The 27,925-nt window shown below is 34.4% G+C and overlaps 4 protein-coding genes across 12 annotated transcripts; 2 read left to right on the top strand and 2 right to left on the bottom strand.

Annotated features, from left to right (window-relative positions):
• Positions 1-3,254: 3,254 nt before the first annotated feature.
• Positions 3,255-7,553, bottom strand: LOC102610166 (hypothetical protein). Of its 5 annotated transcripts, none has more exons than XM_052441056.1 (9): positions 7,224-7,553; positions 6,055-6,310; positions 5,698-5,976; positions 5,462-5,550; positions 5,241-5,312; positions 5,054-5,150; positions 4,879-4,950; positions 4,674-4,784; positions 3,255-3,991 (listed from the first exon to the last, which is right to left on the bottom strand). In XM_052441056.1, exons 2-9 carry the CDS (start codon positions 6,304-6,306, stop codon positions 3,578-3,580), a joined length of 1,386 nt encoding a protein of 461 aa, XP_052297016.1. In that variant the 5' UTR covers positions 6,307-6,310; positions 7,224-7,553; the 3' UTR covers positions 3,255-3,577. The 5 variants fall into 5 exon arrangements, with proteins under 5 accessions (XP_052297016.1, XP_052297013.1, XP_052297025.1 ...); XM_052441053.1 differs by having other exon boundaries at positions 7,229-7,552; XM_052441065.1 differs by having other exon boundaries at positions 5,701-5,976; positions 7,224-7,552.
• Positions 7,554-9,059: 1,506 nt separating this feature from the next.
• LOC102609292 (uncharacterized) lies at positions 9,060-13,767 on the top strand. Of its 5 annotated transcripts, none has more exons than XM_006475797.4 (10): positions 9,060-9,223; positions 9,773-9,902; positions 11,040-11,401; positions 11,526-11,633; positions 11,795-11,942; positions 12,113-12,202; positions 12,378-12,432; positions 12,528-12,650; positions 13,291-13,347; positions 13,504-13,767. In XM_006475797.4, exons 3-10 carry the CDS (start codon positions 11,208-11,210, stop codon positions 13,626-13,628), a joined length of 900 nt encoding a protein of 299 aa, XP_006475860.1. In that variant the 5' UTR covers positions 9,060-9,223; positions 9,773-9,902; positions 11,040-11,207; the 3' UTR covers positions 13,629-13,767. The 5 variants fall into 5 exon arrangements, with proteins under 5 accessions (XP_006475860.1, XP_006475861.1, XP_006475862.1 ...); XM_006475798.4 differs by having other exon boundaries at positions 11,052-11,401; XM_006475799.4 differs by having other exon boundaries at positions 11,058-11,401.
• Positions 13,768-16,311: 2,544 nt separating this feature from the next.
• LOC102609003 (equilibrative nucleotide transporter 8) lies at positions 16,312-19,873 on the top strand. The gene is made up of 2 exons (XM_006475796.4): positions 16,312-18,209; positions 18,952-19,873. The coding sequence occupies exons 1-2, from the start codon at positions 17,711-17,713 to the stop codon at positions 19,644-19,646; spliced, it is 1,194 nt and encodes a 397-aa protein (XP_006475859.1). The 5' UTR covers positions 16,312-17,710; the 3' UTR covers positions 19,647-19,873.
• A 294-nt stretch (positions 19,874-20,167) lies between these two features.
• Positions 20,168-21,662, bottom strand: LOC102608711 (hypothetical protein). The gene is made up of 3 exons (XM_025097749.2): positions 21,020-21,662; positions 20,742-20,914; positions 20,168-20,638 (listed from the first exon to the last, which is right to left on the bottom strand). The coding sequence occupies exons 1-3, from the start codon at positions 21,512-21,514 to the stop codon at positions 20,494-20,496; spliced, it is 813 nt and encodes a 270-aa protein (XP_024953517.1). The 5' UTR covers positions 21,515-21,662; the 3' UTR covers positions 20,168-20,493.
• Positions 21,663-27,925: the final 6,263 nt, after the last annotated feature.

The raw sequence follows: 27,925 nt of genomic DNA on the forward strand, positions 1-27,925 counted from the left end.
GTGTGATGTTGCTTTAGACTGGAGATAATGCTTATACTTTTATTTGATTGCTATCATTAATCTGACGGAATAAATACGAGTGTTTCTATCAAAAAATATATATATATATATTTTGAATTTGAATTTTGTTTTCGCTTTATTTGCTAGGGACTAACAATAAGCTGGTTGGGGGGTGTGTTGAGTGTTAGAAAATGCATATTTATGAAGGAGAAAACCGTCATTTTACATTTCAAATCTTACTAACAACTCTTACTTTTATGTATTTAACCTTCTTGTGATTTAATTACATGTGTTTTATTTTAATTAAGTATTTTATGTATTTTAGGGGCATTATAGTCATTTCACAATAAAGGAGAGATCAGACGGCAAAACGGACATCACTTTTGAACTCAGGACGGTCGAAAACCTTAGGAGGAGCATAAAAGGAAAAATGGCACTATTTATGTGTACGGTACTAACTACGTTACTGTTCACAACACTGTTCACATAGACGGATCGATGACGTGGCATTGACCGATGATGTGGCATTGACTGATGAGGTGTCACGATCCTGTTGGGCTAAAATTCTTATGTACTGTTGATGGTGACGTGGCAGCATATCAGTGGATGAAAAATCTCGCGTACGGTACATGCATCACACATGATTATTTTCAACCAAACCGCGTTACTGTTCATCCGAGTCAAACCGTGTTACTGTTCATCCGAGTCAAACTGTGTTACTGTTGATCCGCGTGGTTAAACCGTGGACTGTTGACTGATGACGTGACCCAATCCTGAGCGTCCAAACTGTTTTTAATCCGATGGCCATGATTTACTCCATGTATCTATAAAAAGGGGGTCTCCCCCCCCCCCCTAATTTGATATCTCTGAATCCATTTTTGGACTCCATTTTCTGTAATTCCCTCTCCATCTTGTATTTTCTTCGTATTTTAATAAATTCTCATTTTGCCCTTAGTTCAATTATGAGAGGCTAATTTTCTTTCAAGCTTGGGTTGAAGGTGAAGTCTCAACATGTGTCATGGGCTTAATTTGGTAAATTTATTTTCTCTTCCCCTCTAGTTTTTGTGGATGTTTTGACTTCTCGTCGACAAATAATAATAATCTTGTCTAGATACCGCCTTGGTTACACCGGCTCTCTAGTATAAGGTTATTATTATTTGGCACGTTAAGTCCTTAGCACCATATTGATTAGAGTGTGGTTCATGAGGTGTGGATTCCCCCCTCATGATTTAATTGGTATTAATACGGATTATTTAGCCCATGATGCATGTTGATACGGATCCAGATACCCAAGTACATCATTTCAATAGATTTCGCTTCAATTTATTCTCGCCATTGCAAGTCCAATTTTAGAATTTATTATCGTCATTTCAATTCCAATTTTAGGATAATTTAAATCACTTCCACCACAATTCCAACCACCCATTTACAAAATTAATTCTATATATAATTAAAATCCACCTCCTCGTGGGATCGACACTCGTCACCATTAGTCTATACTACAATTGATTCGTGCGCTTGCGAGTACATTAAAATTTGCACAACATCCATTTAAATGAAAAGTGAGAATAAGAGTTTTATTGAAATTGGTCCTCCCTCCACCCATATATAGATATATCACGTTAATTTTATATTGATCATAAAAGTGAATCACTCTAAAGAGGTCAGGAGAGATAAATCAATTTCGCTAAATCTTTAATTTTTACCATGAAACTTTATCAAGAAAATTACTGTGAATCAAAATATGTTTTCTCTCAATTATGATAATGTGAAAATCATGATATTTTATAATCTTAGGGATTGAAGTTTACGCAAATTAAGGTTTTCTTACTTTATAAGAATTGTAGAAAATTCCAAGAGCTATAGCTTGAAATGTGCAACTAGTCTCAAATTAGGGTCTAAGGGAATATAATTATAAAGTGAATGAGTGTGAAAATGAATATTCAAAATAATTGTATTATATTGGCTCATACAAGATTATCCTTAATAGTAATTACTATTATGAGTATTTTTGTAATAAATTATTTTATCAAGATTAGAGTGTTCAAAGTAATTTTCAGAATGTAAATAGCACTATCTAAATAACAAAGATATTATAAATTTTTCGTCATATAAATGAGTGCGTATTATGGCAAACATTTTTAATGCTATAACTTTCAAATTACAATTGTCCAATCACAATACCAAATATGGCCTTAAAAAATTATTATTTAAAATATGTTTGACATAATATTAATTAATAGTTTTAATATAAAACTATATAAGTGAACATATTTCACCACCATTTATTAGCTTCATTCATCAAATCAGAATTTTGAACAATTTCAAGAAAAAAAAGTAGAATTTTGAATTAACTATGCTATAATCGCATATTTATGATGTAATTTTAGCATTTTATAATATAATTTTAAAAAATGAAAATACATTTTTCATGATCTTTTATGAACATTTTTTTGAACAAATAGATATTCATGCCTTGATTTTATAAATGTTGTAAAAACAACTTTCTTTTATCTTAAATCGGAGAAATTATACATTGCTAAGCTTGTGGGATAACCCAAATTATGCTTTCCCATGTGACTGAGACAATGGGTCACACTATTAGAATTATTATTAATGTTAAAAAATTTGTAAATCTTACTTTTGGATCCATTATTCTATCATGTGACAGAGTATTATTAGACTGTCTTATTATTTAACATGTTGAACGGTAAGACAATCTCACACAAATTTTTTTTCCTAAAATATAATTACTTTGTGAAGATTATAACTTAAAAGATATCTTCATTTATGTTTCGAGGAAAAAAAAATTGTCTTCTAAAAGCACTTTAATTGCACGAATACTCTCTAAGAAACAATGATTAATTTAGTATTCAACTAGGCTAAGCGTGGGCTATACTCTCACAACACAGTTCGGAGTATTAAGGTGGGGACTCAATATATTTTCCCTTCCAATTATTAAATCGGCGGAAATGAATATTTCCCCCACTCTTGTGGCTAGAGCGTATATTCCTCAATTACTAGTAATGGTAGAAATTTAAGCCATACTTCATATACTTGATCTAAGAACAAGTCCATACTCCCATTAGATATCATCATAGACTTGATCTAAGATGAGGTGTCAATAGATGTTTGATTATATTGGTGGTATTCTACTATTTTGATTGTAACATATCAATATTAAACAATTAGTGATTCATTTAGTATTCATAAGTCCTGAAAATGATTAACAGAGCATTTCCTCTAGTAAAAGATGATTGAATATAAGGCAACATGGAAACACGAAGCCTAATGTTTAGATGAACGGAATAAGAAATTGTTTAACAGCCTGACAGAGCAATACGATGCTGAAACTTACAAATTCAAATCCATTTGTGCACCCAAGCAGTCACACAACCAAGCATACCAGTGACATATCATACTAGCCACAGACTTGCAAGGTTACTGTTTACATTACCACTCTATAATGAAACATACTTCGCGACTTCGTTGACAAATAGTTCTAGATTCATGTTCTAATTTAGTCCAAATAGAATCTGGAGCTCCTCCATTTTGCATTGACTTGTAATCAATGCTCCTATGTTGAGACTTTAGAAGCAGTGGCTTCAGTCTCTGGCTCCTCTAAAGTAGCTTGTTCTAGCTCTTCAGCTACTGGCTCAGAATTGATACCACCCTGACTACCACTTGGCTCAGAAATGCACTCCGCTTCAGGCTCCAAATCAGGCTGTTCTGAAAGCTGAGAAATGGAAGCAGAATCTACCGTTGTGTTAGCCAGTGTAGTCTTCTCAGAGGGTAGTTTGGGAAGCGACTTTCTAAGAGGTTTCTTGTAGTCTTGAGGGGATGATCCTTTGGCAACCCTATTCTGAGTGAGTTTCACGTCTAGACTAAACCGACCTGATTGAGAGCTGTGGCTACTGTTTCCATCTGAGTCTTTGATACGTGAGCTCCTGGAGCGGCTAAGCTTGGGAGATTTAGCTCTGGTTGGTGGTGTCTGCCATCAAAATGAAAACCAAGCTATTGTCAAAATACCTAAGATATATATTGACTTCATAAAAGAAAACATGCGAAAATTCAAGTTAAAATCAAGTTCACACTTTCCAGGAATAACAAAAGAAACTCGTTGAACATTTTCTTAGATGTACCTGATCAACAGGAATAACCACAAAACAAGCACTATGGGTTTTCCTAAGGTCACTAAATGCAACAAAGCAATTTTGCACCATTAATGCTATTTCAACCCCCATTAGATCCAGCTTGTCAGTGAAATATCAAAGCAAACAAACTATCAGCAAGAAAAACTAGTAAGAGCATGAAGTCTTGTAAAACAAGATAAGTACAGAACAAAAAACTCTTGCAAATTGACTCCATCATTTGCCAAACACTAGGGATCTATTATCATTCTTCATTGAATTCATGACTAAAGCTGATTTCTGGAAAGGGAATGGGGCAAGTAGCAAGAAGTTAGTAACTACAATCACATCACTATGCTTCATTCAATGAATATAAAGATGTACCAACAAGCGATAGAGAAGGGCAGCAACCAAGTATAATCTTTGCTGTCCGCATCACCTCTAGATTAGCAGTGGGGACAGTAGGAATTGCACTAAATGACCTAAGAGAATCACAACAATAAACAGAAGCTCGAACTAAAGTGTTAATAGAAAACACGTTACCTTCTTCAACTCCACCTTTGGTGGAGCAGGTTCATGATAGAAGCTAGGCATAGGAGTTGCTTTAAACATTAAACTCTTCCGGAACATCTTAATCTCTGCTTCTTGATTCTCCTATAAAATTAAAGCACCACATCAGCTGAAGGACAGGTTTTTAGGAGAGAAACAAAGTCAGACGAGCATACAACTATTCAAGTAAAAACATCACCTGGGTTTTCGCCTGTATTGTAGTTTTTTCCACTTCCCTTGCATGAATCTTCTCCTCAAGCTTTGCATAGAACTTCACAACCAAAAGTAAATAAAATAAGTAGTAATTGAGAAGTTGTCCAATTGATGATAAAATAGCAATCAAAAGTCAATGTGCAAAGAGGAATCTAATGAACCTCTTTACGTTTTTGAGCTCTCTCATCGCACTTAAAACTGAAGCCATAGGCAGGAAGGACACCTGTTCTTTGGGGTTTTGTATCTCCTTCAGGGCTCCTGTAACATAAAAGGAGAAACAAGTTCTTAGTAAGACCAGAATGAGACATAAATGTCAAGGTTAGAAACATCCAGAGCTAGAAAACATACGAAGAAGAATGTGTGCCTTCTTTAACTTCTGGTGGCCCCTGTTTCAGATGCTTTTGATGTCTTGCCTTTTCCCTACAGTGATATACAAATAAATAACTACCTGAATAAGGTTTCTTGAATTGTAACGACAAATTTACAACAAGTGAAACAATTTAGCTTTCAAGTCCAAGTCCTCTTTGACACTATTATTCATGGAGTTGGAAAGGAGGAAGGAAATGTACAAAGATCTAGATGCATAACAGCCTTGCCTTAGGCCTATGGAATCTTTAGTGTCTGTGGCAGGTGATGATGTGAGAGACATTCTGGTTTGCTGCACAAAGAAAAAAGGAAGTATTAGTTTGAGCAATAAGGCCCTATACCTAATCTTGTAGACTGACGGAAATGATTATTAACTGGGGACGGAATGGGGTCCAAGCTTTATTTAGCTTTTAAAAGAAGAAATGGTGAAAGCACTGACTACCTGGGAAAGATGAGCAGGCCTAGGTGCAGATACTATTCTTGCTGGCCTTCCTGAATCAAGGCCTGTGGTGCTTCCCGAGATAAGCGTGTCATTGGATAATCTCCTGTTAGTTGCAATGGCAAGAGGCTGCTTTGAGGTGACTGAACCGATTTTCCCATCTTTGTTCTTCTTTGCCAAAGCTGCTACGCTCTTTGGTCGTGAACCCCTCTCATTCACTTCCCTAACTGGACCTTTCTTGGAGTTATCTGCATTTTTCCTTTTTTCAACTCCTGATTCCTACAAAATGGAAACAGCAGTGAGACCGATATCATATCAAGGGAAAGGTAACATAATGTCTATTTGACAGTTTTGCACCTTATGTAGGGTCAAACCAATGAATTCCTCTTGAAGGGTTGATACTTCTCCATCTTTATCAGAGGAACTGTCAGCAATTGTACTCTCGGTAGCCAGCTCAACTGTTTTAGTACTGTCATTGGGTCCTTCATTTTGTGTAACAATGTTATAAGCTTTATTAAGTTTCTCCATCATCAGTTCATCCTGACCAGAGTTATAAGCCTCATTTTGGGGGTCAATCTCATCTCCAATAATAAGATTAGTGGCTTCCATCGCACTGTAACAATTGAAATCCATCATCACATTTACATCAGCGTTTGCTTTTACCACAAAGGTAAGCAATATAAACAAAATAAACGAATAAAAAGAGAATGAATGAAAAGAGAATTCAACTTACAGCAGAAAATAGAAGTCACTATTGTCATTACACTCATTTCAAAATTATTTTCCCAGTTTTAGATAATGAGAAAATGATAGGCAAACAACCAAAGAAAAAAGTTCTCTTTTTTTTTTTCATTTAAAATATAAATGTCCCATTAGAGTGAAGAAAAACGAATTGTTGCATTGAGCTCCATACAGTATAAATTCCTACTCAGTAATAGAAAATTCTAACCAAGCTGTCCCAGCAACTAAACAAGCACACAAAAAGATTCTTTAAAGACGATTCAAATTCAAATACAGCGAACACATGGCAACGAAATCACTTTCAATTTATTTAAAATATGAACCTCAAGGAAAAATAAACATAGATTAAAATTTTCAAGATGCAAACAAACCCATTTATCATCCTTTCCAACAAACGAACAAACAAACAAGCAGACCTATTCATCCAAATTGCACACACAACAATTGGAAACTAAAATCTACGAAAGTAAAAGCGCTACAAACTTAAAAAGATTAGAATGCTAAAGCACCATCATTATCAACAAGAGGGCAGTACAGTTCTCATTAAATTAGCGCTAAATTTACAGTAACCAACAACTAAAGCAAACACAAGCGAAAACCCTTGCATAAAACCCTAAAGCTGAATGAATGCCAATCAACAAAATAAAACCGGAGAAGCAGACTATTAAACACATCAAAATCCACTCTCTTGCCCGTTAAACCCCCCCCACACCCGCCCCCCCCCCCCCCATTGTCGTAATTCTTGGAACCAAATTTTCAGAAAAAAAAGTAGAGATTTGAACAACTTTACTCATCAAAGTGAACTAAACGAAAGTGTCAGATCAAAAAGAGCGCCATTGGGTCTCCTTTGCAGTAGATGGTATCTCTCTTTTTTCCCTTTCAAAATGGATAAAATATCTACTAAAATTTGTACTTGCTCTCCTGCTCCTGTGAAGGGGGGCCGGTAAAATATTAAAGAGGAGTGAAAAAGGAACTAGGAGGTGAGATTAATGGTGATTTAAATAAGAATTAAATTGACAGAGTAGAACAAGAAATGGCTGATTTGGATTTTGGATTCACAATCACAATGCCATTTCATCAGCCAAAAGAGTTGAGAGAATGTTTAAATCCAAGGTATATGTGCAGTTACAGACGGTTGATATTAAATAACAAACGTGGGGTGATTTAATTTGCGTTCATTTTTTTTTTTAAATTTTAACTGGATAATGTTGTGTCAGAGATACTATTTACATCATATGGTGCTCACATTTTTACAAATTGTTGTAATTTATTACATAATAAAAATGAATTTGTGAGTAATAGAATTTTAGAAACCATTTAATATTCTAATTAGTAGGAAAATGTTTGTGTATAATGTTGGAGATGGTAGAATTATTATTTTTTTGTCATTTGAGCTCAAATATTATTTGGGGGTGTTTAACTGACTAATTTTCAATTAATTTTATTTAATTGATCACCCGAATTTAAATTTTAAGAAAATTTACCTTCAATCTTAAAAGGATTATTCTCACAAACAAAGGTAATAGTAAGATTTTCTAAGGAGTTTTGTTAACAAGTGAAAGAATTTGATAAAAAAAGATAACTCAAAAATGAAGGACAAGGAACTAAACATGTCTTAAGATCTATACACAAAATGTTATTTAATGATGAAAGCAACTTGTTACCAGCTAGACAGTGGGTTTTAAACTTAAATCCACTGTAACTTGTTGTTCCAAAACAAGTACCGCCTTTCTAGGAAAACAAGTTAAATGCTAGTAGAAAGAAACAAGTACCAAAATGCCCAAAATGCGAAAAGGAGTTCTCAACCGACACTAACGAAGGTCGGTCTTCTGTTGCTATTGCAGAAAACGACTTCACCTTTCATCGTTCTCTTTATGGTGCATGCATATGTCATATTTGAGAAGATGATACCCCAATTGTAAAATGTAATTGGAGGATCTTCGATTCGATGTACACTTACTAATTGTAAGTGTGCTGCGGAGCTTGTTAGTTGTCAATCTGGCTATCCTATTGAGACTCTTTGGGTGCTTAGTGATATTCCTAATCCACGCAATGATAGAGCGATTTTCGGGTTTAAACATGTTGCTTGCGAGACTGGCAATTAATAAGTCGTCTAATGTTGTTGTTTTAGTCGGAAGACATTTCGGTGGAATTATATTATATGCTTTTTGTATTAAAGTTGATGCAATTCATTTGCAGTTAGAGGTGAAAGCCTAGTCACGGTATGAGTCCAAACTATAATACAATTGTAGTATCATATCACAACTGTACCCAATTATTAGATCTAGTTATGGCGACAACTGTGAGCTGACTCTAATGACTTGATGCAGTTGTGGTATCATAATTTTGTCCAGTATATTTGACATGTTGCATTAATAAATTATTAATAAAGTGCATACTTTATTTTTATGTCATTGTATTAAGGATAACAGAGTTAAAATAATTATTTTTATAACCGTATCTTAATAACTATGGAGAGGTTTTACTGAAATTGAATTTATCTGTTGTGTAAAACAAATTTGAAAATGTGCCCTTGTGGCAGCCAAACCGCCTTTTTTTACTCAACCGGTTTTAAACCGGTTGCTGTAAATTAATTTATATAATAAAATGTTCATATTAATTTTTAAAATAATAGTAATAAGGAAAAAAATAAACAAACAAATTTCTTTTTTTAAGCATTATGGGAAAAAAAAGCATGAGATAATTATAGTCATATTCAAAATAGTGACGTAGAGATAGAGCAGCAGCGAAACTCTGCTCGTCGCCAGCGTGGGTAAAATCGAGGGTTTGTTCTTCTCCGTGATTTAATTTTCTTACGGCAACAATTTTGCAGTGTCCGATTCGGAACTCATTTAATTTACAAGCAAACGATTTCTCTTATTTATTTCTGGTTTCTTTTTTCTTATGTTATGGCTGCTGAGATTATTGATAGATTTTTTTTTTCCAATGATTTTAGAAGGAAATATGAATCTCGTGCTTTGTCGTCGATAGGGAACTTAATCAGTTGCTGTGTTTACTTGTGGCGTATCATTTTAGTTTTATGTTTTAGTAATTGAATTCAGTGTTTCTTGGGACGGTCGTTTAATTATTCATTGCATTTATAAATGTTTGAAATTACTTATCATGTTTGGTTTTTGAATCCATCTGTGAATTTTCCGGTTTGGTTGTCTGTTTTATGGTAATGTATACTGGGGATGTTTGTTAGAAAAATACTATACTTAGAAAGCATTTTGAACTTCTATTTTAGGTACTTTGATTCTTCCATATATTTGCCCTTGTTTGCTGATTTAAACCTTGTTTTCTTTGAATCTTATTTTTATTTTGAATCTTTCAGGTGGAGGCAGATATTTGCAATTGCGAGTCTAACACCATCTCAAATTGGTGTTATTCTTTGTGATTCTCACTGGATTGCTCAAGTGAATAGTGTTTCTGGGAGCAAAATTTTGATGATGCTTAAGGCTCAGGTACATGTTGCTACAGGCTTTTGTTTCCCCTTTTATTGATGTTTCTCTTTAGGTCTGAAAGATAATTTTATCAACTGATTATTAGCTTTTCCTACCTTGATTGTGAAACTATTGATTAATGGCTCATGGTATAACTGATTACTGTGTTATGAAGGTTGCATTGCTGGCTGTGACAGTGAAGTGACACTAGCTTAAAGGATCTGTTTGTTGTAATTTTTCTTTTTTTTGAAGTAGATCCTCTACCAATATCTTTGACAAGTAGAGTTTTTTTTTTTTTTTTAAATAAATAATAATAATAATAAAAAGTTTCGGTTGTGATTGAGTTTTATTGTAAAATTTTTTGATAAACAAGTTTACTGTGAAAAGGAGTAAAATAAGAATGTGAAATGAAACAAGGATATTGATAGGTTTCAAATTTTGTAATTTATTCTGAGCAATGACATTTAAATAGAAATATTTAACGGTACTCTGAAAGAAAAAACAGTACACTTGGTTGGGGCTACTGTGTTAATTGAAAAATAATTCATTAATACAATAACTCTGATCAAGTTTACTGCCTTCTTTTTCTTCAGTATTTTCATTTATTTCACATGCATCTCAAACTGCAAGTCTGTGTAATGTCATGCATTCTCAATTAATCCTTTTTGGTATTTTTGTTATTATTTATACAATATGGTATGTGTACTGTATATGCCCTTTATCTGACAAAAATCTTGAAGAGTTGCAAAAATTATAAGCCACAAAATCCAAACTGAAACACCTATTATTGTTGTTTATAATATAGGAAGATAAATAATAGAATTGTTGATACCAAGCAAAATTATACATGATCCAGAGAAGGAAGAAGAAGCGGGAGTTGCAGAGGAATGAATTTTAGAACTAATGATATTTATGTTCAGGATTATTTTGTCACACTTCTAAATTCTTGGGGCCGTTTTAGATATTGTCAAAAATCTCTGCTTATTTTTGTACTTTTTAGTTATGTTTTAAGGACAATATTTGAGCATTTTATAAGTCAACTAAATGAAACTTTTTCATAATTAACATGTAAAACTATACTTTATATATATATATGAAAATATTACAATTCAAGCATTGTTATAGTTATTTATTGTTGTTTCATTGTAATTTGACCAGTAAAAGTTTTAGCTTTAGGGCTCGTGATTAGAGTTTAATCATTGAAGTGAAAACACAACGTTGTGGGGATGAATGGGCCACATGCAATGTAAGAGGAACAGTTTCCTGGCGCTGCAAGTGCAAGTGTAAACAAGCTTTGTAGTCACCATAGCGAGATCAATCCATGTGATGTGGAGTTGTGTGGCCAGCAACATTAGAATCTTACAGTGCTGCCACGTGTATCTGCCACGTGTTCCTATCAGTATATCTTCCTTCTCGGCCTCCCTTTTCTTCAGGTCTGTTGCCCTAGGTTTCATGGACAACAGAAACCACTTCAATCAGAGCTCCTCATCCTTCAGTTCTTTCGCTCAGTCCAATAAAAGGTTAATAAATATTGGCAGCTGAAATTATTTCTTCACTTCACTTCTTCATTTAGCTGGACTCAAAGGTTTAACTGAGAAAGGATTTGAGGAGGAATTATAAATTAAGTTTTTATTTATTTGACAGTGGTGGTGGCAGAGGAAGAGGTCATGACATTAAAAATGACGGAGAAAGAAGGAGAAGCCGTGGTGGCGGCGGCAGCAAGGATAAAATTGATGCTCTTGGTAGACTCTTGTAAGTCAATTATAACGATTAACTTGATTATTATTGTCCTTTTTCGTTTTAGTTTTGACATTTTCTCATAGGCAAATTGAGACATATATTATGTTAATACTTTTTCGTTTTGTTTTAACATTACATGCATAGTTTGATGTATTAGCATAATATATATTCAGGACACGTATTTTGCGTCATATGGCTTCTGAGTTAAATTTGAATATGCGGAGTGATGGATTCGTCAAAGTTGAAGATTTACTAAAGCTGAATTTGAAAACATTTGCCCAGATTCCATTAAGATCACACACAGTTGACGACATCTGGGAGGTTGGTTCAGTGAAATTCTTCTCCCTTTGCTATTTCTTTCTATTATTTTCCAGCAATGGCTATGCCCAATTATTTGGAAAAAGTTAATTCATTAAACTCACTTTATATCCTTTTGAAGTGCATATTTTTACCAGTCACTTTTATTTTGCATGTCTATTGTTTAATTCGAGGCTGTGAGAAAGGATAATAAGCAGCGATTTAGTCTTCTGGAGGAAAATGGAGAACTTCTAATACGTGCAAATCAAGGCCACACAATTACGGTGATATATCTTTATATTTTCGCTTTCACATTTGGCTTTTGTTTTTATGTTTATGGCATGACCTTTATTTCCCCTTCAAATAAATGTCTTATTTATTAATATGTGTGTGCTTTGTTGGATTTAATGAAGTCTCTTTTCTTGGCAACGAAACGGGTTTCTTTTGTGTTCTTGGTAGACAGTTGAATCTGAGAGCTTGTTAAAACCAATCCTTTCTGCTGAAGAAGTTTCAGGTGGACAACTTCTGTCCTTATTCTGTATTTCCTTTATGTGTATACTATATTGCTTTTTCCTTCGACAAACTGGATTTCTTATGCTTTGGTGGCAGTATGCGTACATGGAACCTATAAGAGGAATCTGGATTCAATTTTGGAGTCTGGTTTAAAGCGCATGAAGAGATTACATGTACACTTCTCGTGTGGCTTGCCAACTGATGGTGAAGTAATCAGTGGTAAGATATTCTAAGAAAGCTCTTTGTCAGTATAGCTTTTAGCATTCATGATTTCATTATTTCTTTTAGTCTCATATGAAAAGAAAAATGTCATTGAATCTGTTGAAAATTTAGTTATTTTATATGTTACACCTACTCTCTGTGAACTGATGTGAAAGTAGCAGCTAAGGATGCTCTAAAGAGGGTGCATTATGTGTTCGAAGCCCCTTCATTCAATTCCTAATAAACTATAGCAAAATTCTATGAACATTTGCCTTTAGTGGGAGAGGCCACAGAGAATTTTCCTTTTGTGTCTTGGAATTGAATGCAACACAGGCAGAGCAAAAGAGTCAAGAGCCCAAGCATTTAAAGTTATTAGAAGTGATATTTTGGACTCATGCATTTTTCATAGCCTAGGCATATGTTCCTTACGGAAGATGGGACAAATTTCTCAGCTGCTCATGGCAGTAAGCTCAACATAAAATCCATCTTTTATATCTAAGATGAAATTATATCAGCAGAAAAAAAAAAAATTGCTTCAATTGCTATTTATGTGTATGTTATGTGGGAATGACTAGTCATTCATAATTCAATTTATTCCAAACACTGAAATGAAAATGTTTAGATTGTCGCTGATGATATGCGTCTGGTTGTTTTTCAGGTATGAGACGTGATGTTAATGTTTTGATCTTTCTCAATGTTAGAAAAGCTCTAGCAGGTATGGCTAAATGCAAATTTATAGGACCCACCATCCACAAATTGAATTCCATTTCACCTGCTAGGACGTTGGTCTTGTGCTATCAGTAATGAAGTGCATTAATAAAAAACTGACGCATATTTTTGTTGTTGTGTGTTTTCCTTATGTGAAAATCAGATGGAATGAAGTTGTACATATCAGACAACAAGGTCGTCTTGACAGAAGGATTTGATGGCGTCGTGCCAGTTGAATACTTTGAAAAGATAGAATCATGGCCGGACAGACGACCTATATCTTTTTAAACTGAGGTTTGTTGTATATGAGAAATGGGATGTTCTTTTTCGCTAATATTTCATGGTTTCTGTATGAATTAAACCCCATGTCAAATGGTGAATTTTTTACTGAGGCGCTATGGAAATTGTTGGGTAATTGTTGATGACACTTTTTTTCCCTTATTGTTCTTCTGTTAGAAAGAACCATGGTGAGTTTTGAGTTGAAATCTTATCGTTTATCAGCTATTGGTGCGATTCTATTGAAAATAATAACAATAATAACAACCTATTGAGATGATATCAAAGAGAAAAAGAAATTAAATGAGAGAAGAAAAATAAGAATAACAAACTGGTGCGTGAGACTAGGGAAAAAGGTTCTGCCCTTCCACGTAATAAGTGAAAATTTCTTTTTTAAAAAAAAAAATCAGTTTGCGAGGCGGTAGGAATAGCAACTAGTACTTTGTGCCTATGGCATTTGGCAGAATAATAGGGTCTCCTTGGAGGAGTTTCGTTTGAGTTAAAATATGTGTGCTGATTGGTAGTTAATAAATTAAAAAAAAAATTTAAAAAGTTAAATTTTATTCATACATTATCACTTAAAAATACATGGGTGATTGATAGTTAATAAATAAAGAAAATGAAGAAGTTAAATCATACACATACATTATCACTTAAAGACACTCGGCACAAGATCTTTAAAAGCTCATTAGATCTCAGGTTAGGAGAGGATCTTTATCCCTCCTAGGATCTCCAATGAGTTTCACTTTAGAATTATAAAAATAGTAATTCGCAATAAAAATAAGCTTCTAAACATACATAGGGTGCGTTTGGGGTTGAGGTTAGGTACCTTAAAAATTACAATACTAAAGTGTTTGATAAATATTAACTGTTATAGAAAAATTCTTATATTTTTAATAATTTTATCAAAATTGTTATTTTACTATATATTATTAATTTATGTTTCATAATTACATTTTTTTTTACAATTGTTGTAACTTAAAAATTATGGTACCTCAATTCTAAATAGGACCATACTCTGTTGTTCAATTATGATAGGGGAGTGATAAGCCAGGGTAGATGCAAGCATAAATATATAATTGGGGATTTAATGAAAATTCTTAATTAATAATGGGAAAGAATGGAATTTATTTAACTCGAACATAAAAGATTAAACTCTATTAAAGTAACTTTGAACATCTTATTTAAAAAAAAAAATCAAATGACCTTTGAACATGATACATGAAACATGAAATAAATAGTAGAAAATATACAACACTTAATGTAAAATATGTAATGATGGATGTCGAACATGAGTACTAATAAACATAAAATATAGATAGTGCAACTGTACATGTTAGGTGAAATAGAGAGAAAATGAAAATTTTGGGTATTTAAAATATACTACAAAAGACACAGATAAAAATTTTAAACTCAAATATGGAACAATTTTTTTTTTCTTTTTCTCACATACTTTTTTGTTTTTGCCTTAATATTTAAAAAAGAAATTTTTTTGTTTCATTTTTAATTTATTTATCCATTCTTTCTTGCTATTGTTAAAAATTAATAGAATTGAACTAGAGGCACCTCTTTAAAGATCTATAAAAACCCCTTTTATTTATTTTCATTTTTACCTACAACTGAAATTACCTAAAAGACATATGTATTTAATAAAACTTACTCGTTAATTTGATTTCAACGAAAACTCTTTTACACTCATATTTAGTTATATGTTCAAAATTTCAATTAAAATCTAATTACCACATGGAAAACAACACAACTTGAGACGTTTTCAAATCCAGCAATAAGTTTTATAGCCAAGAATATTTGATAAAAGCTGAGGCTTTGAGTTCGCACTTCTTGTGCTGTTGCAGTTGATCTGACAAAATGAATACTGTAAGTAATTATATGAGTTCTGTCCGAGACCAAAATTCTTTTATAAAGTGGGAACTAATTTCTTTACTAATCCTCCACAAATCAGCAAGCAGAACGTCAACATGTCAAAATAAACTCAATATCTATTTTAATCAAAACAAACCACTCAAATTTCCTTGCTGGCTTATTTGAGCAAACCAACAAACCTTAGCACTGTTCTTAAAATTTCGACAAACCAGCAACTCCTAAAATATTGCAAATTAACAAACCCAGGCAAGTACTAATTCGAAAGAAAATCTGTTCTGTCATTACTCAGGTTTATCAACATTTTTTTTTACTCTTTTACTATTTAGGGTTACTTTGGGAATAAGTAGGATATTATAAAAATTTTTATTTTTCTTTTAATGCTTTAATGGAGTTGAGTTAAAGAAAGGAGTTTTAAAAGCTTTTTAGAAGCCACTTGGTCCAAGAATTCTGAGCGTAAACTTCGAATCCCCACAAAGCATTTTGAAAGCTTAATCCCTTAATTATAGAAAATAATTGAGTAAAAGTGGTATTCTTCTTTTCAAATATAAGTGAAGTAGACGTCCCTCGAATATTAGAGAGGGTAAAATTTAGGCAGTTCTATATAAGATTCAATATAAACTTGTCCCAATGATTGTCTGATTGTAAATATCACTATTAATTACATTTAATATGAGTTGTAATTTGAACAATAATCTCATATAATTTAAAAAAAAACTTTTTAGAGGGGTTGTAATAGTTTCACTCAAATTAATATATTGCAATAAATTATTTATTCTAGTTTAATTATATAAATTGACAATAACAAGCGGTTGCTCTAAGTGAAAAAGGTAGTTTGGCAGACAAACAATGAGGGGCTCTCAAACTATGATGATTATTCTTGTTGACAGAAGGGGTTTGATCCTAAATGAGTTTCTATGTAAAGTGAAGACAGAGATCAAGGTTGACATGCTCTGAGTTGTTTCGAGTGGAAGGTGCCCTGTGATGGAGACAAATCTTTTAGCATAATGCCATATAGAAATGAAGCCACTCTGGCTCTCGTGTCTCTGTCGACATCAATGAGCTTATTTTAATTTCCTGTGTAGCCAAAGTATTCATGGTAATTGGAAAAAAAAAAGAAAAAAAAGAATTCTATGATCAATAAGTACTTAGCTTTCCTGTTAACGCATCTTTACTGAAGCTCCTTTTTCCACCGAGAAGTTTATTGCCCAACAGCAGGAGCAATGGTTGGTGGAAAATTGCTGGATGCATGGTAAAGTCAGGAAAGTAGAGAAGAAAAGATATGAGTAACCACGGCAGCCGATAGTCGAAATGACACGTGTCAAACAGGGGACTGATCATGATCAAGCCCACTGACAAAGATTTCTTTTTCTTGAATACCACTGACAAAGATTTCTTGATATTACAGAAGGAATCAAATTCTGCACGCGGATGGTTAATTGATGAATAGAGCACTCATTTGTCACGCTGAAAGGACCTCCTCTTTCTATTTCACGCCATCATTCACGAAAAGAACAAGTACTAAGGCCAGTCTCGAGGCTTACAACGGAACATTCCCAGGTACTTTTTCAGGCTTTGCACAACTCATGACTGGGAAATATTATGAGTGTAGTAATGAGAATATTGGTTTTGCTTCTGGAAAGACCGAGATTAGAGCACTGACTTGACTAAGATACCATTAATCAGGGATAAAAGTTATTCGCCAGTAACAAGTACTTCTGCTAAGGTTCTAAGTTCGAACCTTTGTAAGCAAGAGCTTCCCCCATGTGTAGCAGTTGAGCAAAAAAGCTACGTCGTCTAACACCGTCCATCCATCCCCGTCCCCACACAGCACAAATTTTCTTCAAGCATGAGTCCCCATTGATTCCAAATCCTAACCCATCAATCAAAACTATGGTCCTAGTAATTAGAGGAGCTGCCAGCGAAAGCAGCTAACTTTAGCTCGCTCGCTTGGCCAATTGAGCTGATTCGATGCCAATACATGATACATTGGTTACGGGTATAACCAGCTTTGCTTACAAAGATGTAAGCCGTACTTCTTGATGAGCTCGGCTTGACTTACAAGTTTAGCTTAGTCATCTCAACTTGTTTATGCCTTTCTAATCAAGTAGTCATTTCAGCATGTTCGGTCCCTCCTAGAATGAAGCTTAAATTTCAACCGATACTGTGAAGCTTAAATTTCAACAAGACTGTTTGAATTTACATTTTTTTCAAGAATGCAAAAAATGGAAGCTGCGAAGAGTGCTGGAGATCAACCTGTAGAGCCAAGAGACACGTACAAGGTTGCTTATATAATCCACTTCCTTCTAGGTGCTGGGAATTTGCTTCCATGGAATGCTTTTATAACAGCTGTTGATTACTTTGGTTACCTCTATCCGGCTAAGCATGTTGAAAAGGTTTTCTCTGTAGCTTACATGACCTCTTCATTGCTGGTTCTAGTTTTAGTGATATGTTGGGGTGGCTGGGGCTCCAAGCTGAGCTATAGATTAAGAATGAACTTGGGATTTTCTATGTTTGCTCTCTCCTTACTGGTGACTCCAATTATAGACTGGGCTCGGAACTACAGTGGATCTAATGGAGCCTATGGTGTAACAGTGGCATCAGTTGTGACTTGTGGTTTAGCTGACGGCTTGGTAGGTGGAAGCTTGATAGGTTCAGCTGGGAAACTTCCAAAACAATATATGCAGGCTGTTTTTGCTGGAACAGCTTCTTCAGGTACAACATCACTTTCCTCCTTTATTTCTCTATTCATTTCTGATTCAATCACAGCCAGAAAAGTTCAGTGGCAGTGCCATAACACGCAGAATATTATAAAATCTGCAAGAACAGTAAACCATACTATAAACAGATTGTTAACAGTAAACCATACTATAAACAGACTGCTTCCCTTGTCGGCAAAGAATCAAAAGATCGACTGGTTTTTTTAATGTAAAAATGAAACTTTTTCAAGTGCTGTTGCATAAAGTTTAAGGAAACATAGCTCTAATGTGCATGTTTTTGCTTTTTGGGGAAGTTTAAAGTTGCATCATTGCATGCTTGAGTCTGGGAAAAGTACTGTCTAAAATTTACACTATCAGGAATACGAAAGACATATGCGCACTTTCACTATTTTTCAAAACATGAAAGAACCTCAGAATAGCGCACTCATCCCCTGTTGTGATATCATTTTATATTTATTTCCTCCAATGGCCCGATAGTGTTTTCGCTTTCCAAGAAGATGCTGAAAGGTTGCATTGCGATTTGCCATATAGTTGATAAGTTACCAATTTATCATAAATTTGGTGATTGGAAAGAGTTAATAACCTTGTGAAACCATTAGACATGTTTCCTGTGGCCAAGTTAGTACCAGACCAGCTGCGTCCCCTGCCTGCATCTAGCTCAAGCAATTCATATGACAACTTTTAAATTTCAGCGCATGTTTCATCCTAGATTCATTAGATCCTTTACTCTGCAACAGGTGTTCTCGTTTCCATCTTGAGGATTATAACAAAGGCATCGCTGCCACAGACCCCACAGGGTCTCCGAACAAGTGCCCATTTCTACTTCATAGTCAGCACAATTATCATGCTATGCTGCTGCTTGGGTAGCAATTTGTTACACAAACTACCAGTTATGCAACAGCATTACAGACTTCTTATTGATGATGCTCTCTCTTCCAGGCAAGCCATCTGGAGAGTGGGAAGAAGAATTCGATTGCCAGCTTTCGGGGTTATACTTATATATATCGTGACTCTTTCAATTTTTCCAGGATTCATCGGCGAAGACCTGGAATCCAAGCTTTTACGGGATTGGTATCCTGTACTGCTGATCACAGTTTATAACGTTTCAGATTTTGTGGGGAAGTCTTTAACCGCAGTATATGTACCAAAAAGTATAAAAAAGGCAGCATGGGCTTGCACCGGCAGACTTGTGTTCTATCCTCTGTTTGCAGCTTGCCTCCATGGACCGAAGTGGCTGAAAACTGAAGTACCCGTGCTAGTTCTAACATCAATGCTTGGGTTTACCAATGGTTATCTGACAAGTGTCATCATGATCCTGGCCCCGAAGACGGTACCAGTTGCAGAGGGGGAAATAGCTGCAATTGTGATGATTTTGTCCCTGGGAATTGGTTTGGTTGGTGGTTCCGTTCTTGGCTGGGTTTGGATGATTTGATCCTTTGACAGCATCGAGGTAGTAGCATGGCAGAATTTTCTTGCAAAATTTAGTCAGCCTTCCAATAAAATGTTTAAAATTAGAAGAGAACAAAACCCGTTGGGAGTTCAATTGATTCTGATGTCTGAACTACTTCCAAAATTTTTATTTTTTTCCAATGTGGCTGATTATTCAAACTCGTTTTTGTTATTTTCTGAACTTGAAAACCTGCATTTTTACTTTCACTTTCACTCAGCATTAATTAATACCACCATCAAAGCAGGCCTAAGCTATCAAACACCACAGTTAGTGTTCAATTCTCAAAAGCTGAAGAAGAGAAAAGGAAAAACGAATTGTGTCGTATATTAGGCCATTGGCCCATTGATTACCGAACCACAACATTGCCGCAAGCAAAACTCCGCGTTTATGAATGGACAAATAGTGTAAAATAGTAGGAAAACTCCAAAAACAGAAGGGGGACAGACAGAATCGATCAAAATGAACGCAATAATAAATATTCACGCGGTAAGGAGAGAAAAAGATATTAAACAAAACTTTTCATTCCATATCTTATTATTACTGTACATGACATGGCGGCAAACAGTAAGAACGAAAGCGAAGCTATTGGTTAACCCAGACAACCATCTTAACAGGGGAAAAATTTGTTAAAAGAACAGGGGGATATATGAACAAAAAAAGAAAAAAGTAATAATCCAGTTAGAAACTTTGCTCACAGTAGAGAGATAATCTTCGAAAATTTACGAGCAACGACACCACTAGATCATTACTCTATTTACAAAGGCCAAAAAGGTTATATCTAAGGCATGATACAAAAAAAAAAAAAAAAAAAAAGGAGGAGAAGAAGGGCCTAATAAGCAGCAGCGAGATGAGGGGGCAAAGGAGGCCTCTGTTGAAAATTGTAACTAGGTGGTGCTGGTTCTTCTCCCACTTGTTCATCTTCTTCATCTTCATCAGCATCCCAAAGAAAGTGAGCATGAGATGCTAGCACATAGCTGAAACATCAAATTAACAAAATAGAGTCGAGTCAGTTAACTGATAGTTTCAACAACAATGTTTGAGCAATGAAGAATGCAAAGAAGAAGAAATGATTGTTACCAGTCATCGGGAGCAGCTTTAACAGCTTGATCAAAATAAGACTCCGCACGGGAAGCGTCCTTATGACTCTGCCAAATTAAATCACCATACATTGACAAAACATTCCCATCATTTGGACTCATCAAAATTGCTCGAGCACAATACTCTTCAGCCTTCAAAAGATCCCCACGAGCCTGCATCCCGTTCACCCGAATCATAACAGATCAGTTTTTTTTTAAAAAAAAAAATTCCGAATTAGTTTTTCAATAGAAAGAAAAGCTTTTTGAACAGAAGTTTACCTCTTTCAAAAACCTTGCGTAATTGCTGAGGAGAAGCGGGTTGCGGGGATCAGCTTGGATCATTTTCTGATAGTAAAGATCAGTACTGTTGTTTCCATGATTATTGGGATCCCAAGAACCCCACCTCCCATCGCCATCTCCACCGTCGGATCCACCGCCACCGCCGCACATGTTACCGCCGCCGCCGTAAATCCCACCACCCACCAAAACACCAATCTCACACGCTTCTTTCCCTAACCACCCACCGTCGAACGACGCCGTCTCGGACTCGTCTTCTTTCTCTTCCAGCGCCAGCCCGTTGAAGACGTTGCTCGTCGCCTTCTTCTTCGGCAGAGGGAGGCTCCGGAGATCCGTCTCGGACAGCGTCCTCGTCATGCTCTTTAACGAATCACACGGAGATGATGACGCCGTTAACGTGAAGGGCACTGGTGATGAATCTTTCGCATGAGGTATCCATGAGTTCAGAATTGGCGTTGACGAGCTTCGTAGAAGCATTTTTGCTGTTTCGTATTTTTACCTTTTTTATTTAAAAAAAAAATTAAATAGTTTTCTTTTTCTTGTTCTTTTTTTTCCCCAAGAAGACAAGCAGGAGGAGAAATTATAAAACGGGAAGATATCACGCCCGTTCTGTTTTGGACGAAGAAGAAAAACTAATTTGCGTCATTTTTATAGCAAGAGAGGAGGAGAGACTGCTGGACGGATCTGGGCCGTTGATCGCGTGAATCATAAGTTAACAAATACGGTTCAGTGGACGCACGTGGTATAATAACAGGTTTCTGATTGTTGGGATTTTTAACGAGTCGTTTGGCGACCTCCGGCTATTAAAGTGTTCAAATGTGCTTTTGGTATTCAACAAGCACTTTTAGAAAACTAGCGTTACAAATTTATATATTTAGCATCATTAAACATAGACATTTCCTATTATAATATTATTTATATTTAGTGATATCAAACTAATCAACTTTTTTTATGGAGAAAAAAAAAATAAAAACTTACTCCATTTATTGTAGACTATTTAAGAAAAAAATCAATAATTATACAAAATAGCTAATATTATGATTTTTTTACTTTGTATTACACTATTTTTTTAAGGAATTTGACTAGTGATTTTTCAATCAACATTTGTTAGATAGTCACTCAAATTTAAATCATGAAAAAATAAGGGCTAAAACATTTATTTAAGGTTTGTTTACCCCTTACTTCTTAAAAACTAAAAATTGTACAGGTGCCAACTAATTGATTTAGTAAACTGTATTAAAAAGAGAGGCATATGATTCAAATTTCACTCACATTAATGAGAGGGGGATTTGATTATTTAGGTTAAATAATTAAAAAATATTATAAAATTTATAGTTTAGTGAAAAATATAATAATAATAATAATTTATTTTATTATTATTATTATTATTATTATTATTATTATTATTATTATTATTATTATTATTATTATTACTACTACTACTACTTTAACAATACTACTCAAACCTTGAACTTCAACTATAAGGCAATAAAGGTGTTCATCTCTAGATTAACTACTTATTTGATTTATATTTGAAATGTTTATCATAATATTTTCTTATTACTTTTTACACTTCTAATTTTTTTTTAGTTTATAATGAACACATGACAATAATTAAAATAATGTATATCATAATTATTGTTCATGCAAATTGGTATTATTTATTTAAGTTTTCTGAAAAATAATTTATAAAATTTTGGCACGTATATAGTTATTAATTGTATTTATAATCTCTTGATATAAACAAAATTTTGATGAATTAAACATGTTCTAAAGTGTACGAAAAAAGTACATAGTACCATCTCATAAGCAACGAATATTGCATATATATTTATATGTAACGTTGGAATTTATTGGGATATTCTTTAGAAAAACAAGCATCAATGTGGATTCCAATTGGAAGCACTTCTAGTTCTGAATCTCCCAAACACGCCCTAACAAATTCTAGTGAACCATCTCCAACCGTACACAGGACAGAATCTCTTCCCGGTTGACATTCCACCATAGTAGGCCCTAGATAAACATTATCACGTGACATAGGCCCCTTATCTGCCGTCTGATGCAACTCATAATGGACTCCTACGGCTATGATTCAGTCTGACCACGTGAAGCCCTTCCCCCTTCCACTTCCACGAAACTGCTGGCAGCAACATGAAAGAGAAATACCGCGAGCCTTTCCCCGGTGTGGGGACTAAATATAAAGAACCCCTGAATGTTCTCATATTCACGAAAATACCACCAGCGCACATGAGTGGCGGCGGAATTGGCTTGAGCGGGTCCACGCACTACGTAATATCAGTAGCCAATTGAGAATTAAAAGTTGCCTCAGTGTGGAGCCCATGCCTAGATTCAACGGTGAGCCGTGCGCCTCAGGACCCATCATCAATTAATTCAGCATGATCATTCAGCCCCCTTGTCAATTATTTTTGGGATCGTTTGTCAAGATGTGAAGCTGCAACTTGCCGTCATAAGGGCGATACCGTCATTCCGTGTCAATTATTTTATTCTTTTCTTGTCAAGCATTGTGCCTTCCCACACGAGATCTTTTTACTGATTTTTTTCCCATTTGTTTATTTATTTTTTTATATTAAATTTCAGTTTCAACTTTCAAGCATACCATCGTAATATGATATTATTAAGATAATTTTTAAAATAACAAAATTTAAAATATATAACAGTACTTTAATTATGTAAAAATTTTAAAATAAATAGAGTCCGGTTACTGTATAATTATAGTATTGTATTATAATTGTATTAAATCATTAGATACACTCAAATGAATAGAGTTTATTGACAAATGTAATTATAATACGATACTATAATTGTACCATAAATTATTTTAAATGATCCCAAAAATAAATGTCAACTCACTTATGTTCTCTGTCTCATTCTTTCCTTTTTTTTTTCTTTGACAACTGTACCAAGAGTTAATTAGGTCATTAATATGCACGAATCAATAATTTAAAGGCGGTGGCTGTAGTAAAGTTAATCTATTGTAAAGCATTGATGATGACTCGTTAGATTATAATAATAAAGACAGATTTAATTTTTTCTATGATCATACAGATATTATCAACATTCTAGGGCAGAGCAGTTTCGACATAAATAAATATTAATTTAATATATAAATTAAAATAACTATTAGCAGAAGAAACAAACTAACTAACAGTTACGTTTAAAAAAGTAGACCGCACCGAGCCTAATAATAATAATTCCATCAGTGATCAGTATAAAGGCCAATGAAAGCAAGAGATAGTGAAAGATCTATTGAACTAGCACGAGAGAGATTGAAAGAAATATCTTCTTATTGGTGAATGGGCACAGAGAAAGATACGAAGTTTATAATTATGACAAGGAGGATGGGCATTAGTCGGCAAGTACAAATCTGAGCCTCAAAATGAATTTTCAAAGCAAAATCGAGACCATTCACAGTCTTATCAAAATCAAACCCAAGCTTTTCCCTAAATGGGTATATCATTTTGTTCTGTTTCTTTACAGCTTCCAATTAAAATTAAAAGATCGTTTTAGTAGGGCCTATTCTCCAATGAATTTGCTGTGTATATAATTGACTGCTAAAGTGACCTTTTTATCTTTTACATGACCTTTTTCTGTGTTTTGATTTGAGTTTGCCTTATAATTAATTCAAATTTCGATTCGAGTCCCTGTGAGCACATTTGCTTTGAATACAGATGGATTTCACTCAAATTGTTAACTTAGATATCGGACCAGCGACTAATGCAAGTCATGCTCTCATAAATTGAAATATGTTGACAATTCTATTAGAGCTCAAAATATTGGAGGAGAGAAATTATGTGCATTAAAAAGTTAAAATTATGCTTCAAAATGATCAACGTTTCTAGCTGTCCTAATTCAAAGAAGAATTGCAAAATAATTTTGATTAATTGCAACAATGCAAAGTATTTTAAATCTTAATCCCAAGCACATATGGAATGACATGGCTGCTTACAGGGCAAATTTTTCCTGAATTAAAATAGACCCCTCTAAATTAATTTATTTTAAATCTCATCAATTTACAATTGAACATCTTGTTGAGTTTTCCAAACAGCCACTGGCGGAATGGGAGAACACTTGATCTGTTCGAGCCTTCATAAAAATATTAAAGGGGTTAGTGTCGATAAAAAATCAAGGTATTGCGTCAGAAGATTAATGTACACGAGATGTAATAAATAATTGAGTAGAGATAAGATAATAGTAGACACCCTTCTATTATTAATAAGGGTTTTAAAAATTTGAGTAGTACTTTAGACGATTAACGTACACGATATGTAATATCAGTAATAATCTTGTATATTAGTATGAAAAAATAAAAAGGTCTTTTTTAGTTGAGGGTTTATGGCTTTGTTGCAAACTAAGAAACTAAAGTCATGTTTGGTTTGAAGAAAATGGAGGAGATGAAAAGAGTGGAATGAAGAGAAAGTGAGAAGAAAGGAATGGAGAAGAGTAGTGAAATTAAATTTTGGTGTTTGGTTTGATATAAAATTTGATAAGGTAATGAATTATAATTTTTTCCTTTAAACAAATTTATCATTTACCTTAAATATTAAACTATTTATATTAGTAATATATATATAATAAAATGGTTGTCCGATGGCCGGCGGCGGAGGTCCAGCGATTTCCTGGCGAGGTCCCCGCGGTGGTCCGGCTAAATTCCGGCAAGGTCCCCGCGGTGATCCGGCGACCTCGCCGGTGGTCCGGCAACATTCCGGCGAGGTACGACGGTGGTCCATTTATAATATTAAATTAATAAAATAATTATTATTAATGACATTAAATAAGTTAAAAAGATGAAGGGTAATTTTGGAAACTTTAGTTTCTAATATAGGAGGAATTTAAATTCTTCATTACTTAGTGTGGAATTTAAATTATATATTATGATGGATATTAAATTCTAATGGAAATTAAATTCTTATACATTTTGTCAAACCTAACAATGAAAATAAAAAGAAAATTTAAATTACTTTCCTCTCCTATATTCTCTCCTCCCAACCAAACATGACCTAAAGAGAGGAAGCTTCAGAAGAACAAAAAGCTTTTGATTTCTTCTCAATCACGACATTAGGCAACACCAAAGTAGGATAAAAAATATGATAAATTAAAGTTTTCACTGGCAACTGTTACGTAACAACCTTAATAGTAATAATAATAATTTTGTTATATTATACATAAGTATTTTTTTTGTCAAATATACAGTAAGTTTTCAAAAACAATTATTGTAGAAGTAAAAAATCATTTGGCCATTATCATGAATTCATATTTCATAGAAAGCAAAAGACCCAACAATAATTATTGGATCATAATAAGTGTTGATGCCGAAATCTGATTGAGTCGGTTAGTGACTTGATACCAGACTCCCGCATCAGCATTCGATTTATTTAGTAGAGAATCGATTGGTCAATCGTCAAGATGCCCTACAACCACTAGCGATTAACTTGTGAATACCTGAAATCATAGAAGACGGTCAGAGGCGCCGAAAGTTTTTCCGGCGTGAACCCTCCGACACTCAAGTCAGTTTCTGGGCCTTTGCCAAAAAACATCTGCCACCACTCATATGGCTTAATAAACATTGTCTTAAAAACCAAAAGCTTTTTTAAGTAATTTGCAGAAAAATGAAATAGAGTGTAAAAGAAAGGATTTTCCATGAGAGGAAGAGAGACAAAGATGCCCTCCAGCACCCCCAAAAAATGAATAAATCACCATTTTAAGGTAACACCCCACTCCCCTTTTTTCCCCTTTGTTCTCCTCCACTTACGGAAGTTAAAGATGAGATAAAAGTAATGCCTCCACTCTCCATTTTTTTCTCATTTTTCCGTTACCAAACACCTGTCCCCCAGTTTCTAGTGTTGAGAGTTTTAACGAATCAAGACTGGAAACTATATGAATTTTAAAGTGACCTCGAGGTGGTTGGCATAAATCGGCTCGGGATTGCTAAAATTAACCTTGCTAATAACAAAAAAGTTTCAAGTTTTAAACTTTTACATGCCTTTTGTTGAGTGTTAGAAAATGTATATTTATAAAGGAGAAAATCGTCATTTTACACTACAAGTTTTACCAACACCTTTACTTTTATGTATTTAAGCTTCTTGCAATTTAATTATGTGTGTTTGATTTTAATTAAGTATTTTATGTATTTTAGGGGCATCGTAGTCATTTCACAATAAACGAGAGATCAAATGGCAAAACAGACATCACTTTTGAACTCAGAACGATTGAAAACCTTAAGAGGAGCATAAAAGGAAAAATTGCACTGTTCACATGTACGGTACTATTCACGTGTACGGTACTGTATACGTTACTGTTCATGGCACTGTTCACATAGACGGACGATGACGTGGCATTGACTGATGAGGTGTCACGATCCTGTTGGACTAAAATTCTTATGTACTGTTGATGGTGACGTGACAGCATATCAGTGGACCAAAAATCTCGCGTACGGTACATGCATCACACAGGATTATTTTCAACCAAACTGCGTCACTGTTCACACGGGTCAAACGGTGTTACTGTTCATCCGCGTGGTCAAACCGCGTACTGTTGACTGATGACGTGGCGCAATCCTGAGCGTCCAAACTATTTTTAATTCGATTGCCATGATTTACTCCATGTATCTACAAAAAGGAGGCCTCCCCCCTAATTTGATATCTCTGAATCCATTTTTGGGATCCATTTTCTGTAATTCCTTCTCCATCTTGTATTTTCTTCATATTTTAATAAATTTCTATTTTGCCCCTAGTTCAATTATGAGTAGCTAATTTCCTTTCAAGCTTGGGTTGAAGGTGAAGTCTCAACATGTGTCATGGGCTTTATTTGGTAAATTTATTTTCTCTTCCCCTCTAGTTTTTGTGGATGTTTTGACTTCTCGTCGATAAA

Source organism: Citrus sinensis, chromosome 1, assembly GCF_022201045.2.
Source record: "Citrus sinensis cultivar Valencia sweet orange chromosome 1, DVS_A1.0, whole genome shotgun sequence".
Taxonomy (NCBI): domain Eukaryota; kingdom Viridiplantae; phylum Streptophyta; class Magnoliopsida; order Sapindales; family Rutaceae; genus Citrus; species Citrus sinensis.